Source organism: Mesoplodon mirus, assembly GCF_964341445.2.
Source record: "Mesoplodon mirus genome assembly, chromosome: 7".
NCBI lineage: Eukaryota > Metazoa > Chordata > Mammalia > Artiodactyla > Ziphiidae > Mesoplodon > Mesoplodon mirus.
The window spans coordinates 132,172,382-132,188,038 of NC_138983.1; the positions used below are offsets into that span (position 1 = coordinate 132,172,382).

Below are 15,657 nucleotides of genomic sequence, written 5' to 3' on the forward strand. Positions count from 1 at the left end.
TATATGTTTATATTTTATTTTTGTGTTTTTTCCTTAAGTATCTCTACAACCATCAAAGACATTTGTCTCTTATATGTTTGCAGTTGGTAGAATACTAAGCTATAATACCTTCCTCTTCAGCGATAATTAAGAAATTTATAGTTAAATATAAAAAACAAGTGGGCATGGGTGTGCCTACATATGGCATTCCATCTTAGATGCATTAAGTATGGTTACCTTTTTCTAGGATTGCCTTGTTGTGACTTAAGACTCTTTTGAAACTAAATTCTTGACTTAGTTTCTTGACAATTTTCATACCTCTACCACGGATTTGGCAGTACTATAGTTTGGTCCATAAGACTGACTTCCCGGTACTGCTCAAAGGAGATGATTGGACACATTTTATTTAAACCAGAAAAAAAAAAAAAAAGGGTTATCAGAGCCTAGAGACTGATACTTCACATTGTGTGGAGCATGTTCAAATCTTTCAACTGATGTTTTTCCCAGAAAGAGTACTGCTCCTGGGCCTGACTGAAATAATTCTCCAGTAGAAGGGAGGAGGATTAAGTCTGAGATAACATCCTTGTGTAAACCAGTTTGATACGTCAAAGGTGCCATTTAAGTGTAATTCATTATGATGTTGATGGTGAATTCAGGCTAGCTGCTTGCTTCCAAAGAATGCATGTGTGTGTTTTTTTTTTTTTTTTAAAGATGATGTTGGGGGTATGAGTTTATTAATTTATTTATTTTTGCTGTGTTGGGTCTTCGTTTCTGTGCGAGGGCTTTCTCTAGTTGTGGCAAGCGGGGGCCACTCTTCATCGCGGTGCGCGGGCCTCTCACTATCGCGGCCTCTCTTTTTGCGGAGCACAGGCTCCAGACGCGCAGGCTCAGTAGTTGTGGCTCACGGGCCTAGTTGCTCCGCAGCATGTGGGATCCTCCCAGACCAGGGCTCGAACCCGTGTCCCCTGCATTAGCAGGCAGATTCTCAACCACTGCGCCACCAGGGAAGCCCCTGCATGTGTGTTTTTCAGGTAAAACATCACAAACAAATCTGCTCCATATAATTGAGAATGATCTAAGAAATTAGTGAAATTTTTCTTATCAAGTACATAGTCTTTCCCTCAAATCTGAACAGTTTTCTATCCATTCAGTTGTGTGAAGGAGGAAGCTCTTGTGTGAAGGAGGAAGCTGCCAGTCAGAAAGGAGAACAATCTATAACCCAGTTGAACTCCAGTTTTGTTTTCTTGTTAGACTTATTTTGACTGACATCTGGTTGTTCCAGATTTAGAGATAAACGTAGAAGAGATATATTTGCCTTGCCCACTGTTAGATCACCAAGACAAAATTATAAGCCTCCTGAAATTGTTACTGGCTAGGATAGGGGCAAATTATCATTTATAAAGTTAAAATATTCTCCTACCAGGAGCAGCTCCATGCTTTGTGACCACCTAGAGGGGTGGGATAGGGAGGGCGGGAGGGAGACACAAGAGGGAGTGGATACGGGGATATATGTATACATATAGCTGATTCACTTTGTTATACAGCACAAACTAACACAACAATGTAAAGCAATTATACTCCAATAAAGATGTTAAAAAAAAATTCTCCTACCAGGAATTTCACTTCCATGTGTTTGATATGTAAGTGACTTGTTTGTATACTTGAAATAGAACTCACTCTTCTGTATTAGACTACCATAATCTGCTAGGATTGCTCCAGATCTTTCACAAAAACTCAGCTTAATGTCATGAGCATATTGCTTTCTCTAGACCATTTATATTTGTATTAATTTTTCCTTTTTTTCAGAAAGCACTTTGTAGGAAACCATCATTCACCAGCATAAATATAGGGATAAGAGGAGAAATGCCCTTTGAGGTCCATCAAGGATTTTTTTTTTTTTTTTGCGGTACGCGGGCCTCTCACTGTTGTGGCCTCTCCCGCTGCGGAACACAGGATCCAGATGCGCAGGCTCAGCAGCCATAGCTCACGGGCCCAGCCACTCCGCGGCATGCAGGGTCTTCCCAGACGGGGGCACGAACCCGCATCCCCTGCATCAGCAGGCGGACTCTCAACCACTGCGCCACCAGGGAAGCCCTAGGTCTTTTAACTCTTGTAGATTACCAGAAATTTATGGAAGATCAGGTAGGGGAATGTAAAGAGTAGAGGAAAAAAGATGCCTTGTTAGAACTATCCACAGCTAATTAAGGATGGGTTTAACTATTAAGATTATAATGCGCAATAGTTTTTTCTAACAGTTTTATTAAGCTATAATTCACATACCACACAATTCACCCACTTAAAGTGTACAGTTCAGAGGTTTTTGATATATTCACAGGCTTGTGCAACTGTCACCACAATCTAATTTAGAAGATTTTCTTCACCCCTGAAAGAAACCCTGTACCTGTTAACTGTCACTCCCCAGTCCCTCCCTGTCCCTACCCCCAGTACTAAGCAACCACTAAACTACTTTCTGTCTCTGTAGATTTGCTTATTCTGGGCATTTCATATAAATGGAATAATATAATATGGGGTCTTTTGTGACTGGCTTCTTTCACTTTGCATAATGTATTCAAAGTTCATCCACATTGTAGCATGTATCAGTACATCAGTATGTCACACTTAGTATATCTGTTCATCAGTTGATAGACATTTGTGTTGTTTCCATTTCTTAGCTTTTATGAATAATTGTGCTATAAGCAGTTTTTACATGTTTTTGTATGGACATTCATTTCTGTGGTTGTGGAATTTCTGGGTCATGTTAACTGTATGTTTAATATTTTGAGGAACTGCCAAGGTTTTTTTTTTTTATTAAAAAAATTAATTAATTAATTTTAAAATTTATTTTTGGCTGTGTTGGATCTTCATCACTGTGCGTGGGCTTTTCTCTAGTTGCGGTGAGCGGGGGCTACTCTTTGTTGCGGTGTGCAGGCTTCTCATTGCGGTGGCTTCTCTTGTTGCGGAGCACGGACTCTAGGCATGCGGGCTTCAGTAGTTGTGGCTCACGGGCTCTAGAGCACAGGCTCAATAGTTGTGGTGCATGGGCTTAGTTGTTCCACGGCATGTGGGATCTTCCCAGATCAGGGATCGAAGCTCTGTCCCCTGCATTGCCAGGCAGATTCTTATCCACTGTGCCACCAGGGAAGCCCCTGCCAAGGTGTTTTCCATCAACAATGTATGAGGGTTCCAATTTCTCCACATTGTCTTCAAAACTAGTTATTGCCCATCTTTTTTATAGCCACCTTAGTGGGTGTGAAGTGGGATCTCTCCATACTTTTGATTTGTATTTTCCTGATGACTAATCATCTTGAATATCTTTTCATGTACTTATTGCCCATTTATATATCTCGTGGAGAAAATCTGTATTCAAATGTAGTGCGATTTTTAAATTGAGTTGTCTTTTTATTATCAAGTTATAAGAATTCTTTATATATTCTGAATACAAGTCCCTTATCAAATACTTGATTGCAAGTATTTTCTCCCATTCTCTGGGTTGTCATTTCACTTTCTTAATGCTATCATTTGCAGCACAAAATTTTTAGTTTTGGTATAGTCTAATTTATCTGTTTTTCTTTTGCTGCTGTGTTTTTGGTGCAGTATCTATTAAGCCATTGCTTAATCCTATGTCTTCTAAGAATTTTATAATTTTATCTCTCATATTTAGGTCTATAATCCATTTTGAGTTAATTTTTATATATGGTGTGAGGAAGAGTTCTAACTTAATTCTTTTGCATGCATTCTTGTTTCTACCTGTAACAGATACATTTGGTTGTTTTTTTTTTTTCTTTTCCATTTTTGTTTGTGTGTTCTTTAGGAACCTGACACTGAGGAATCTTCATCTATTATGATAGATAAGAAAGGGAAAAAGAATTTGTCTTGGGGGGACCAGCAGGATCTCCTTTTTGAAGACAAGGATATACCTTTCAGCACAGTTCAGGTAAAGCAGAGTGAAAGGAGATAGTATAATAGAAGTTAAAGTAATTATGATTTGGACTAGAGATGCCAGTATTCTTGTACTGGTTTGGGACTGTAGATTTAGGTTCTACTGAGTTGAGCAAAGACTGTAATTTTGCATTTTATTTTAGTAATTTGTTTGACTACCGTATCCTTTTAAGATTATTTTAGGAATCTCGCAGAAAACCCAGTGTTGCTGCTGCTTGGCATTCTATATTTGATGTTTATGTTCACCTTTAGAAAGTACAATTCAAAAATCCATTATTTGCTGTGATGGAAGAGGAAGAGGTAAAGCAGTTACATCAGGATGTTCTGCCAGAAGCCCAGGATTATCTTCCAGAAGCCCAAGGTGACCTGCTGCAAACCCAGGGTGATTTGACAGGAGTCTGCAGTGTTGAGCTGGAAGCCCAGAGTGTTGAGCTGAGGCTCAGTACCGAGGATATCAAGCTGGAAGGCCAAGCTGTTGAGCCCAAAGCCCAGGCTGTTAAGACCAGAACTCAGAGTGTTATGCTGAAAGATCAGAGTGTTGAACTAGAAGATGGGAATATTGTTTTGGACGTCCAAGATTTTCTACTCCAAAACCAGGCTTTTCTACCCACAGACCAGCATATTCTTCCCAAAGACCAGAATGTTCTACCCAAATGCCAGGACCAGGATTTTCTACCCACAGACCAGCATGTTCTTCTCAAAGACCAGAATGTTCAACCCAAATGCCAGGACCAGGATTTTCTACCCAGAGATCAGGTAAAATAGAGTGGAAAGGAGATATAACAAAAAGAAATAAGCTCTTTAAGGCTTGTAGTGGGATTTGCAAGGACTATATTGCAGCTGATTTGGAGAGCTATAGTTGGAACAAAATAGTTTACTGATTGATTTATCAAATAAATGTCCAGGGTTCTTATTAAGTGTTAAAATATTATCAGCAGCAGATTACCCCTGTCTGGACAATTTGCTTTTTAAAAAATTTTCTTCATTAGGGAAAGTATTTTTTGCAGCCATCATCTGTTTTGAGAGCTGAAAGATGGGAAAAAAGAGTGGCCCACAAGTGTCCAACAGTATTTTTTACCCAGGTTCCAAGGTCAGCCCTCCACCAGAGATCAGGTAGACCAAGAGGAAGAAGAAAGGGATCAACAGGAAGTAAATTACTTAGGGTTGTGGCTGGGTTTATGGGGAATAGAGTACAGTGTGTTAATTTATTCTATAAGATGTTCAGTTAAACTCTGTTAACTCCTGAATTCTCAGTGCAACCTAAAGTATTATCGATTAACCTATCTTTCTTAACTGAACAATTGCTATTTTATATTTGTTCTTTTTTAGAAAGCAAATTTGAAGCCGCCAACATCAATTATGATAGGTAGGAGTGGGGGAGAGGTGTTTCCTCTGGATGTCCATCAAGATCTTCTACACAGGCATCAAGATCAGGCCTTCATCAACAGCAAGGTAGAGCAGAAAAAGGAGAGAGACCATCAGGAACTGTATTGTTTGGGTTTAGTTTGGAACTTTCCAAGATTGTTCTTAGCTAGATTTCAAAAAGTATGGTTTTCTGTTTTATTCCATAATGTTTCACATTATCTGGAGTTGAAAAAATTACTGTAAGGCTCCCAATAAAGCCTAGAATATTATTGCTATCATGTTACTCCCACTGAACAATTTACACTTTATGTTTTTTCTCTTTTAGAAGGTACGCTTCAAGGAGTCATATTGTGATACGACAAATGAGAAAGGGAGAGAAGACTTTTCTCTGGCAGGTTATCAGTATCTGCCTCCTAAACTTCAGGACCACGCCTTCATCAGAGATCAGGTAGAGCACAATCAGAAAGAGATAGATAGGAAATAAAGTAACTGGATTTTATACATTTTCAACAACTGGTAATGTGAAGTATAGAATCAGATCCTTGTTCAGTGAACTGTATCAGTCAAATCAGTTCTGTCATTCAGAAGGATGATAAATCACATTCATATTCTTATTGTGGAATCAGACTATTTTAATTTACTAAGATTATGCTATAACTTTTGCTGAAGCCCACATTATTACCACAAGCATACTGCCCTTACGTGAGTATTATAGGAAGAATTAGCAGATCCTAAATTACTTAAAATTTGGGGGCGGGGGGGTTGTCAGACTATTCTGTACATGTTTGGGGATTAAAAATTAAGATCTATAGAGTTGGGGTAAAAGTATAACATCCTTGTTCAAACCAAAATGTATCAGAATATCCTCATCTGGTACCATTTCCCTGGAGTTCTCACTGAAGCCTAGAGTATTAAGATTAGCATGTTGCCCTGGTTAGACGACTTGTTTTCTGTTTTTGTTGTTTCTTTTGAACATATTTCTGAAGCAACTGTCATCTTTTATGAGAGAAGAGGGAGTGAGAGATGAATTGACTCTGGGTGTCATCAGTATGTTAAACCTAAAATGCAAGACCAAGCCTCCCCTAGAGAGCAGGTAGAGCAGAATACAGTGAGAGCGCTGTCTACTTTCTAAAAGAGTAACAGATGAAATTTCTTAAGATGTGGGCTGGAGCTTGCCAAGCTAGCTAGTATGTAGACTGCATAGAATTAAAGCTTCTAGAGTTAGGCTAAGAGTATGATGTCTTCATTTATTTCAGAATGTGCCAGATCTAAAGAGTCTAGGTGAGAAAGCATACCTCTGTCATTTGGGTTAAATAAGAGATAGGTTTTATATAACGTTGATTGGTTATCTGTAAATTGTTCTTCTTAAACTCAAGTCCTTCAGCAAATTTGGCTTTTGACATTTAGTCTTATACATACTGAAGGAATTCTACTCTTGGCCATCTGAAGCAGTACACCAAAGCCAGACATCAAATTTACAAACCAATTATGATGAAGGAAAAAACAAGCTCTTTGCCACTCAAAACTTCCTAGACTTCACCACTTCTGGTGTTTCTGCATGGAGTTATTGGGGACATCGAGTAGGAATACTTTGGGAAATGACACAAGCTTTTTTCCTGGCTTTACCTGAGAAAATGCTGCAACATGATAAAAAAGATTGCCTTGTTGCCTTATCTTCTTCCAAATGTGTTGTTGAATAAAGAGTTGCCCCATGCAAAAAATGAAAAAGAAAAAAAGTGCCAGAATAATCTGGGATTTGCTTTAAAATACTCCAGGAGGGGCTTCCCTGGTGGCACAGTGGTTGAGAGTCTGCCTGCCGATGCAGGGGACACAGGTTCGTGCCCCGGTCTGGGAAGATCCCACATGCTGCGGAGCGGCTGGGCCCGTGAGCCATGGCCGCTGAGCCTGCACGTCTGGAGCCTGTGCTCTGCAACGGGAGAGGCCACAACAGTGAGAGGCCCGCGTACCGCAAAAAAAAAAAAGAAAAAAAAAGTTAAAATATTCCAGGAAAGAAAGTGGGAGAAGAGATGGATGAAAAAACATGATGTTGCTGGGAGGGACAAACTGGGAGATTGGGATTGACATATACACACGACTATATATAAAATAGATAACTAATAAGGACCTACTGTATAGCACAGGGAACTCTATTCAATACTCTGTAATGGCCTATATGGGAAAAGAATCTAAAGAAGAGTGGATGTATGTATAACTGACTCACTTTTCTGTGCACCTGAAACTAGTACAACCTTGTAAAATCAACCATACTCCAATAAAAATTAAAAGAAAAAACAAAAACAAAAAACATTATGTTGCTAATTGTTGGTGCTGGGTGATAGGTATCTTGAGATTTATTATACTAATTTTTTTCCCACTTCTATGTGTGTTTGGAAATTTTTTATTAAACACACACATGCACACCTCTAATTGTTATATTACCCTCCCCTAGTATCATTATTTCGGGGTTGTCACTGAAGTGTACAGTATTGTCACTAACCTATAATTTTTGCTTAGACAATTAGTTTTGTGTTTTGTTATTCCTTTAGAACAAGTGTATCAGGCAGCCCTCATCTTTTGAGAAATGGGAGACTGAAAGACGAGTTGCTTCTGGAGTGCCATCGGTATGTTTCACCTGGTATTCAAGACCTAGCCTCTCCCAGAGAGTAAGTAAAGCAGAATATAGTGAGAAGTAAGTAACAGAGAGTAAATTCCTTAGGTTTTGGTTCAAGATTGACAGGACAAAGTAGTAACTGTTTCAGGGGTTTAGTGTTAAGGTCAATAACAATGGGCAAAGATATAATGTCCTCCTGTTCTGTGACCATTCTACCCTGTTAAAACTACTTCTGGCCTCTTCATTGAAGCTTTTACTATTGCCCTGGCATGATGCTACTGCTTGGACAATTGATGTTCAGTGTTTGTTTTCTCTTAGCACAGGAACTATGGGCAGGCCTCACATAATATGACAGATGAGAGATGGAGAAAGGAGTTACTTCTGGAGCACCATGAATATGTTTTACATGAAATCCAGGATCCAGGCTCCACCAGAGAGCAGGTAGAGCAGAGTATAGTAAAGTGTAAGCAGCAGAAAGTCAGTTAGTTAGAGTTTGGTATAGACTTGCCAGAGCTATGCTACCAAGAACGATGATGATGATAGTGTTATCTCTTATTAATATTATCAAAATGTTATTAATATTATTAAGGCTGACAGCTTAAATTCATTAAGCATTTACCATAGCCAGAATGGTTCTAAAACTTTGTATTCATTGTCTCATTTAACTCTCACAATGACCCTGGGAGATGGATACTATTATTATCCTTTTTTTTTTTTTTTTTTTTTTTTTTTTTTTTTTTGCGGTACGTGGGCCTCTCACTGTTGTGGCCTCTCCCGTTGTGGAGCACAGGCTCCGGACGCGCAGGCTCAGCGGCCATGGCTCACGGGCCCAGCCGCTCCGCGGCATGTGGGATCCTCCCAGACCGGGGCACGAACCCGTACCCCCTGCATCGGCAGGCGGACTCTCAACCACTGCGCCACCAGGGAGGCCCTATCCTTGTTTTATGGATAGAGAAACTTAGGATTGCTTCGCAGATACAGTTAAGATCCATCGTAGTGGCAAGAAGTGTAATGTCTACTTTTATGCCGTAATATATTAGACTATTCTGTCCTATTTAGATTACATCAGGGGTATCGCTGCAGCCTAAAGTATTTTTACTACCATTACGTCACTGCTTATGCAATTGGGTGAATGCATTTGTGTCTTTTAGAGCTTACGCTCCATACGGCAACCATCTGCTGGAACAGCTGAAAGATGGCAAGCAGGTTTGCTTCTGGCCGGCCATCAGCATCGTCCACCCAAGCGCCAGAGAGAGGCTCCCAGCAGCAGACAGGTAAAGCAGATTGTAGTGTATGAGCCCTGGAGTTAGGGTTGTGGGTCCTACTGAGCTGGGAGCAGTAAGGCTGAGCAAAAAGCAGATTATGGGTTTATTTCATAGTGTGTTAAACCTAAGATTACTCACCGAAGCCTAGGGTATTGTCAGGAGCGCTTGTTGCCTATTGGAAAAATTGTATTTTTTACATGTATGTTCTTTTATTAAAGGTGTATTTCTGGTGGCCCTTGTCTTCTATGGTGTGAGAGGGAAAGAAATAAGTGGTTTCTAGGGGGAGGGGTCAGGGGGATCTTTCACCAACAGCCAGGACTAGATCTCCATCAGTAACCTGGTAGAGCATAAGGTAGGATCACCAAGAAAGAAACTATTCAGAATTTGGGCTGGAGCTTGTTAGGGTTATATTGCCTAAGTTTTGGTGTATTGATTTAAGATCTGTAGTTTTTCAAGAAAATGTCACAGTACGCTGGCCTACTAAGATTTTTCTATGACTTAACTGAAGTCTAGTTTATTCCCACTAGAATTTTAACCATTGTCTGGATAATTTCTGACTTGTGGTTTCACGTTATTTTAAAGACAGAGCCTTCAGGCAACCAGTGTTGTTAGAATATATGAAAGAGATAAAGAGAAATTTCCTCTTGGCTGTTTTAAGAGAGCAGAAAGAAAAGGAGGCATAAAGGCAGAATTACGGATTTGGGCTGAGGTTTTTAGGACTAAACTGCAGCTCCTCTGTTATTTTTGGTTTGGGTCTCTTAAGATTGGTCTAAGGGAAGGCTGTCATGTTTTCTTCTGCATCGCCGTTTATATATCCTGAACTATGCCAGGCCCTTTTCTACTTCAGCTCTTTTGCTTTTTTTCCCCCTCTGCTTGGATAGTCTTCTCTTTTTTCTTCATGAAGCTGGTCCCTTCTCATCCTTCACGTTTCAGCTTAAATGTCACCTTTTTAGAAAAGACTGCTCTGACCACCTGATCAAGATTAGGCCTCCCCTCCTCTGTTTTTCCTCTGTCCCTGCATTCTGTTTGTTTCCTTCTCCATAAACAAGACAGTTTGTAATTATTTACTTATTTACATGGCTTCCACTAGTCTATAAGCTTTATGAGGAGAGGCACCACACTTGTTTTGTTTACTGGAGTGTGGACAGCCTTTAACATGGTGCCTGGTACCTGCTAGTTTCTTGCTAAATTTGTTTAGAAAGAATTAGTCAGTCAAACACTTATTGAGCACCTGTTTGACGTTAGCCATTGTTTAGGTTCTAAATATCAAAGATATAACTGTGAACAAGACATAGCACTCAAATTTCAGACAGTCTAAAGAAGAGAGACTGACAAATAAGTGATAATTTTGAAGCAACATAATTAGTGGTAGAGGATGCATAGGGCATTAGCTGAGCACAGAAGAGGGGTGCCTAATCCTGACTGTTTAATTGAGGGTGCAGCTTTGGTAGTCAGAACCTTTTCTTCTTGTCCTTCTGCCATACCAGCCCTGAAAATCCTCAACTCTGGATCCGTCCTTTCACCTTTTAGGCTCCCAAATAATCCAGCCTTATTGGAAAAAAGCTCTTTACTAGTGTAGATTTATACACATTCATCCTTACGGTTTATAGTCACAGCTGGGTCCCCAGTGCTGCCTAGCTTTTTCCTTACTTGCCACCTATGGCCCACACTGATAATTCTAACCCTTAAATACTCCTTAAAGTTCCTGCTGCACCCCCATACTCTCAGACTTTTGATTAAAAAAAAAAAAGAAGCCATCATGCAATAACTCCCTTGACCATTTACTTTTTTGCCATTCTTACCTGTTCCTCCTAATCTCAGAGGAAGAGATGTCTTTCTTTGGATCCATATTCTGGATTCTCTTGCCATCTTTTCTTCTGGGTCCAATTTTGAATATTATATTGTGAGACAGGTTTCTATTAAAATCCTCTGAATAATGTTGCATATTTTTGTTTGTTTGTTTTGACAAGCAGTCAACCTGGTTAAATTCAGATTATACGTTCTTTCTCATCTTCTGTGAACAGTGGCTCCAATGTTAGTTCAGTTCTCAAAAAGCCTTCATTATACTTCTTTAAGTCCATCCCATGCATGCACAGCTCAGGGGTGATTCTGGGATGTGTGCCAGTTCATACACAGAATTAAGGAATCCGCTTTTCTAACTCATGCATCTTTTTTTTAAATTAATTTTTATTGGAGTATAGTTGATTTATAATGTTGTATTAGTTTCTGCTGTACAGCAAAGTGAATCAGTTATACGTATACACATATCCACTCTTTTTTTAGATTCTGTTCCCATATAGGTCATTACAGAGTATTGAGTAGAGTTCTGAACTCACTCCTCTTGAGGATACCCACCCCCTATACTTTCCAGATACCAGGGGCCACATTTCCTGGAATTTTTAGTTACAGTCAGTGAGAGAGAGAGGCTCAGAGTGGGCTTACTCCTTGGCCAGTGCTGGAAGTCCAGTTTTTCTTACTTTTTTGAAAGCAGAAAGTTTCATTTTTATTATAGCAAAAGTAAATACAAATAAACAAAAAGAAAACCCCCCCAAAATTCCAGAGATAACCACCATTAGCCTTTTGCTATGTATTGTTTTCAGATTTTCTCTATAACAAATAAATAACTTTAAAAATAACAGCATTATTGAAATATACAATCAATTCTCTTTATTCATAGTAGTTATGTTCTATAAAGTTGCCATAAACACTGAATTTTAGTGAATACTGAACCATTCATTGCTCAACTGTTTTGTGTGAATTTCTGTTTAAAGACACCTTATTTAATGTGTGTTGTTGATTCATTAGCATTGTAGTCAGGGCCAGTGTCACTATAGCTCGTGCCTGAACGAAGCTTATCTAATATATGTAAATATTTTCTCCATAAGGCACATCACAGCCTTCTTATGCTTAAGAACACTAGGTAGTGCTTCAGCACTGTGCTTGAGGGATGTTTTAAATAGCAAAATCAACAAAAAAAGCACAAAAATGCAAAAACCTTTGCACCAAATGTACCTTGAAAGGGATACTTGTTTACAGTATGAAGGCCCAAACAAAGGCAGAGCATCACCGTGTTCGACCTCAGCTGGCAATGTGTACAACTGATGATTCAGATTTTTCACAGCTCTGTGCCTGTCTCCAAGTGACCACAAATGCACTGCAAGTATTCATTTTGTGATAACAAATACATTTTAGCGAATAGGCAAATTCACAAATACTATAGCAGTATTCAAATAATGAGGATTGACTACTTTATATACCATGCAAGTAACCCATTTAAAGTGTACAATTCAGTGTTTTTACTATATTCAAAGGGTTGTGCAAACTTTGCCACAATCGGTTTTAGAATATTTTCATCACTCCCCAAACGTCATACACCCATTAGCAGCCACTCGCTCCCTTTTTCCCCTCGCCCTGATCCCCAGCCCTAGGCAACCACTAATCTACTTTCTGTCTCTATAGATTTGCCTGTTCTGGACATTTTGTATACATGGGATTGTGGAGTGGCCTTTTGTTACTGACTGCTTTCACTTAGCTGAATGTTTTCAAAGTTCATTGACCCTGAAGCACGTAGTAGTACTTCATTCCTATTCGTTGGATCATATTCCATTATATTCATATAGCACGTTTTATTTACCCATGCATCAGCTGATGGACATTTGGATTGTTTCCACTTCTTGACTGTCATGAATAATACTGCTATGAACATTTGTTTATAAGTTTTTCTGTGATATGTGTTTCCATTTCCCTTGGGTATATACCTAGGAGGGGAATTGCTGAGACTTACGGTAATCATATGCTTAACCTCTGAGGAACTGCCAAACTGGTTTCCAAAGTGGCTGCGCTATTTTTCATTCTCACTGGCAGTATTATGAGGGTTCCAACTTCTCTGCATCCTCACCAACACTTGTCATTGTCTGCCTTTTTAATTACAGTTCTCTTAATGGGTGTGAAGTCGTATCTCATTGTGGTTTTGGTTTACATTTACTTGATGATTAATGATGAGCATCTCTTCACGTGCTTATTGGCCATATGTATATCTTCTTTGGAAAATTATTAAATCCTCTGTGCAACTTGTAATTGGATTATTTATCTTCTAATTACTGAGTTATGTGAGTTCTTAACATATTGTACATACAGGACCCTTATTTGTTTTGTGATTTGCAGATGTTTTCTCCTATCCTGTGGGTTGTCTTTTCACTTTCTTGGTGGTTTCCTTTCCTTTGCAGCACAGAAATTTTTAATTTTGAGGAAGTCCAGGTTACTTTTTTTTTCGTGGCTTGTGCTTTTGGTGTCATATCTAAGAAACCATTGCCTGATCCAAGGTCATGATGATTTACTCCTGTGTGTTCCTCTAAGAATTTTATATCTCTTGCATTCTGCAAGGTCTTCAATCCACTTTGCATTAATTTTCTTATATGGTGTTCAGTAGAGGTCCAACTTCACACACTTGGATATCCAGTTGACCCAACAGAATTTGTTGAAAAGACTCTTTTTACCCATTGAATTTGCTCATCACTCTTGTCAAAAATTAGCTGATTGTAAATTTAAGAGTTTATTTCTGAACTATCAGTTCTATTCCATTGATCATAAGTCTATCCTTATGTTAGTACCACACTGTGTTGATCAGTGTAGCTTTGCAGTAAGTTTTGAAATTGGGGAGAGTGAGTTCTCCAACTTTGTTCTTCTGTTTCAAGGTCATCTCAGCTATTCCAGGTCCCTTGCATTTTCGTATGAATTTAAGGATAACCTTGTCAACTTCTACAAAGAAGTCAGCTGAAATTTTGATGTGGATTGCATTAAATCTGTTGATCAATTTGCCATCTTAACAATATTAAGTCTTCTGATTCATTTAGATCTTCTATTTCTTTCAACAATGTTTTGTAGGTTTCAATGTATACAATTTACACTTCCTTTATTAAATTTATTCCTAAGTATCTTTGATGGTAATTTATATGGATTTTTCCCCTTAATTTCATTTTCAGATTGTTCATTGCATGTACATAAAAATACAATAGATTTTTGCATACTGATCTTATATCTTGCAACTTTGCTGAAAGATAAATAACTTTTAAGCTAAAAAGATAAAAGTAATTTTAATTTATTTCTAAAAGTTAGAGATCATAATTTGAGCCATATAATGTCCAAGTAAGTGTACTAAGTTATGTCAACAGGCTTTTCTAATAATTAGGGGGGAAATAAGCCCCGGTTTCTTCCCTGCCATGTCAGTTGATGGCTATAATATTTTCAAGCCTTTATTCTCTAAATTCACACCTTTCAAGAATATGTATAAATTGAAAATGATTATAGATTTGAGATGTTAAGGGATCTATATCCTGGATTCAGTCACAAGCACACACTCATGATAGAGTGATTTCAAGTGATCAATTTAGAAGGACTTTCATTCTGAACATTTTGATCTGTCATTAGTTCATTTTCTTTTTTTTTGGCTGCATTGGGTCTTCGTTGCTGTGTTCTGGCTTTCACTAGTTGCGGCGAGCGGGAGCTACTCTTCATTGCAGTGTGCAGGCTTCTCATTGAGGAGGCTTCTCTTGTTGCGGAGCATGGGCTCTAGGCATGGCCTTCAGTAGTTGTGGTGTGTGGGCTCAGTAATTGTGGCTTGCGGGCTCTAGAGCACAGGCTCAGTAGTTGTGGCACATGGGCTTAGTTGCTCCATGGCATGTGAGATCTTCCTGGACCAGGTCTCGAACCCATGTCCCCTGCATTGGCAGGCGGATTCTTAACCACTGCACCACCAGGGAAGTCCCCATCCATGTTTTTGACCTGGATATTTTCTTTTCTTTATTGTTTTTGTTTGATTAATTTCTTTCTTTTATTCTTTCTTAAAGCTTTATTCTTTTATATTTGTTTTAAAAAATTTTTTTATCCAGTTGAGCTCAAGATTGCAGGAGAAAGGAATCAATAGATGAAATTATCAAAAGCATACATAGGGCTAACTTTTGGCAATTTGTCTCTTTGTGTGACTGGACTTTCTAACAGGTTGGTGGTGAATATCAATCAGGATTGAACACTGAATTCCAAACTCCACTGGCACTTCAGTCAGGAGTAAGTCAAGAGGAAGACAAGAAAGAGGTATGTAGTAATAATGGCTTTTGGACATCAGTGTTTCTACTATAATAGTATATGTGAGATTGGAAACAATTTGTTGTGTCCTAACACATTAAGAGCTAGTACTACAAATTCCATAGATAAAGGCACAAAAGTTGCTTGACTCATTTTAATATGTTGAACTTCTCTTCTAAGCTTCTAGGATTTAGGGTACCTTGATGTGAAATCAGAGAGGTGATCCTAGTGAGTTTCTTCAGTTAGTGTATATTTGCCATAATAGCTAATTTAAGGATGAGTTTTAATTTGTGACTTCCTTTTTTTCCTTTTCAATCTAAAGTTAGTTTAAATGAACAGTTTTTAACACTGGCCATGCACCAGAATCAGACATGGAGCTTTTTTCCAAATACAAATGCCTGGACCCAAAGCAGATGT

The 15,657-nt window shown here is 38.7% G+C and overlaps 1 protein-coding gene across 5 annotated transcripts in view; it reads left to right on the plus strand.

Moving 5' to 3' along the window:
- The window catches only part of CCDC15 (coiled-coil domain containing 15), a 64,985-nt gene that overhangs the window by 12,544 nt on the left and 36,784 nt on the right, over nucleotides 1-15,657 (plus strand). For 3 of the 5 annotated variants that reach the window (XM_082626989.1, XM_082626988.1, XM_082626992.1), the window contains exons 6-13: nucleotides 3,791-3,913; nucleotides 4,171-4,674; nucleotides 5,248-5,370; nucleotides 5,609-5,731; nucleotides 7,830-7,946; nucleotides 8,213-8,335; nucleotides 9,046-9,168; nucleotides 15,157-15,249. In XM_082626989.1, the coding sequence (XP_082483115.1) occupies nucleotides 3,791-3,913; nucleotides 4,171-4,674; nucleotides 5,248-5,370; nucleotides 5,609-5,731; nucleotides 7,830-7,946; nucleotides 8,213-8,335; nucleotides 9,046-9,168; nucleotides 15,157-15,249 (1,329 nt within the window). The remainder of the gene's footprint in view (nucleotides 1-3,790; nucleotides 3,914-4,170; nucleotides 4,675-5,247; nucleotides 5,371-5,608; nucleotides 5,732-7,829; nucleotides 7,947-8,212; nucleotides 8,336-9,045; nucleotides 9,169-15,156; nucleotides 15,250-15,657) is intronic. The other 2 variants (XM_082626990.1, XM_082626991.1) reach the window with 2 other exon arrangements.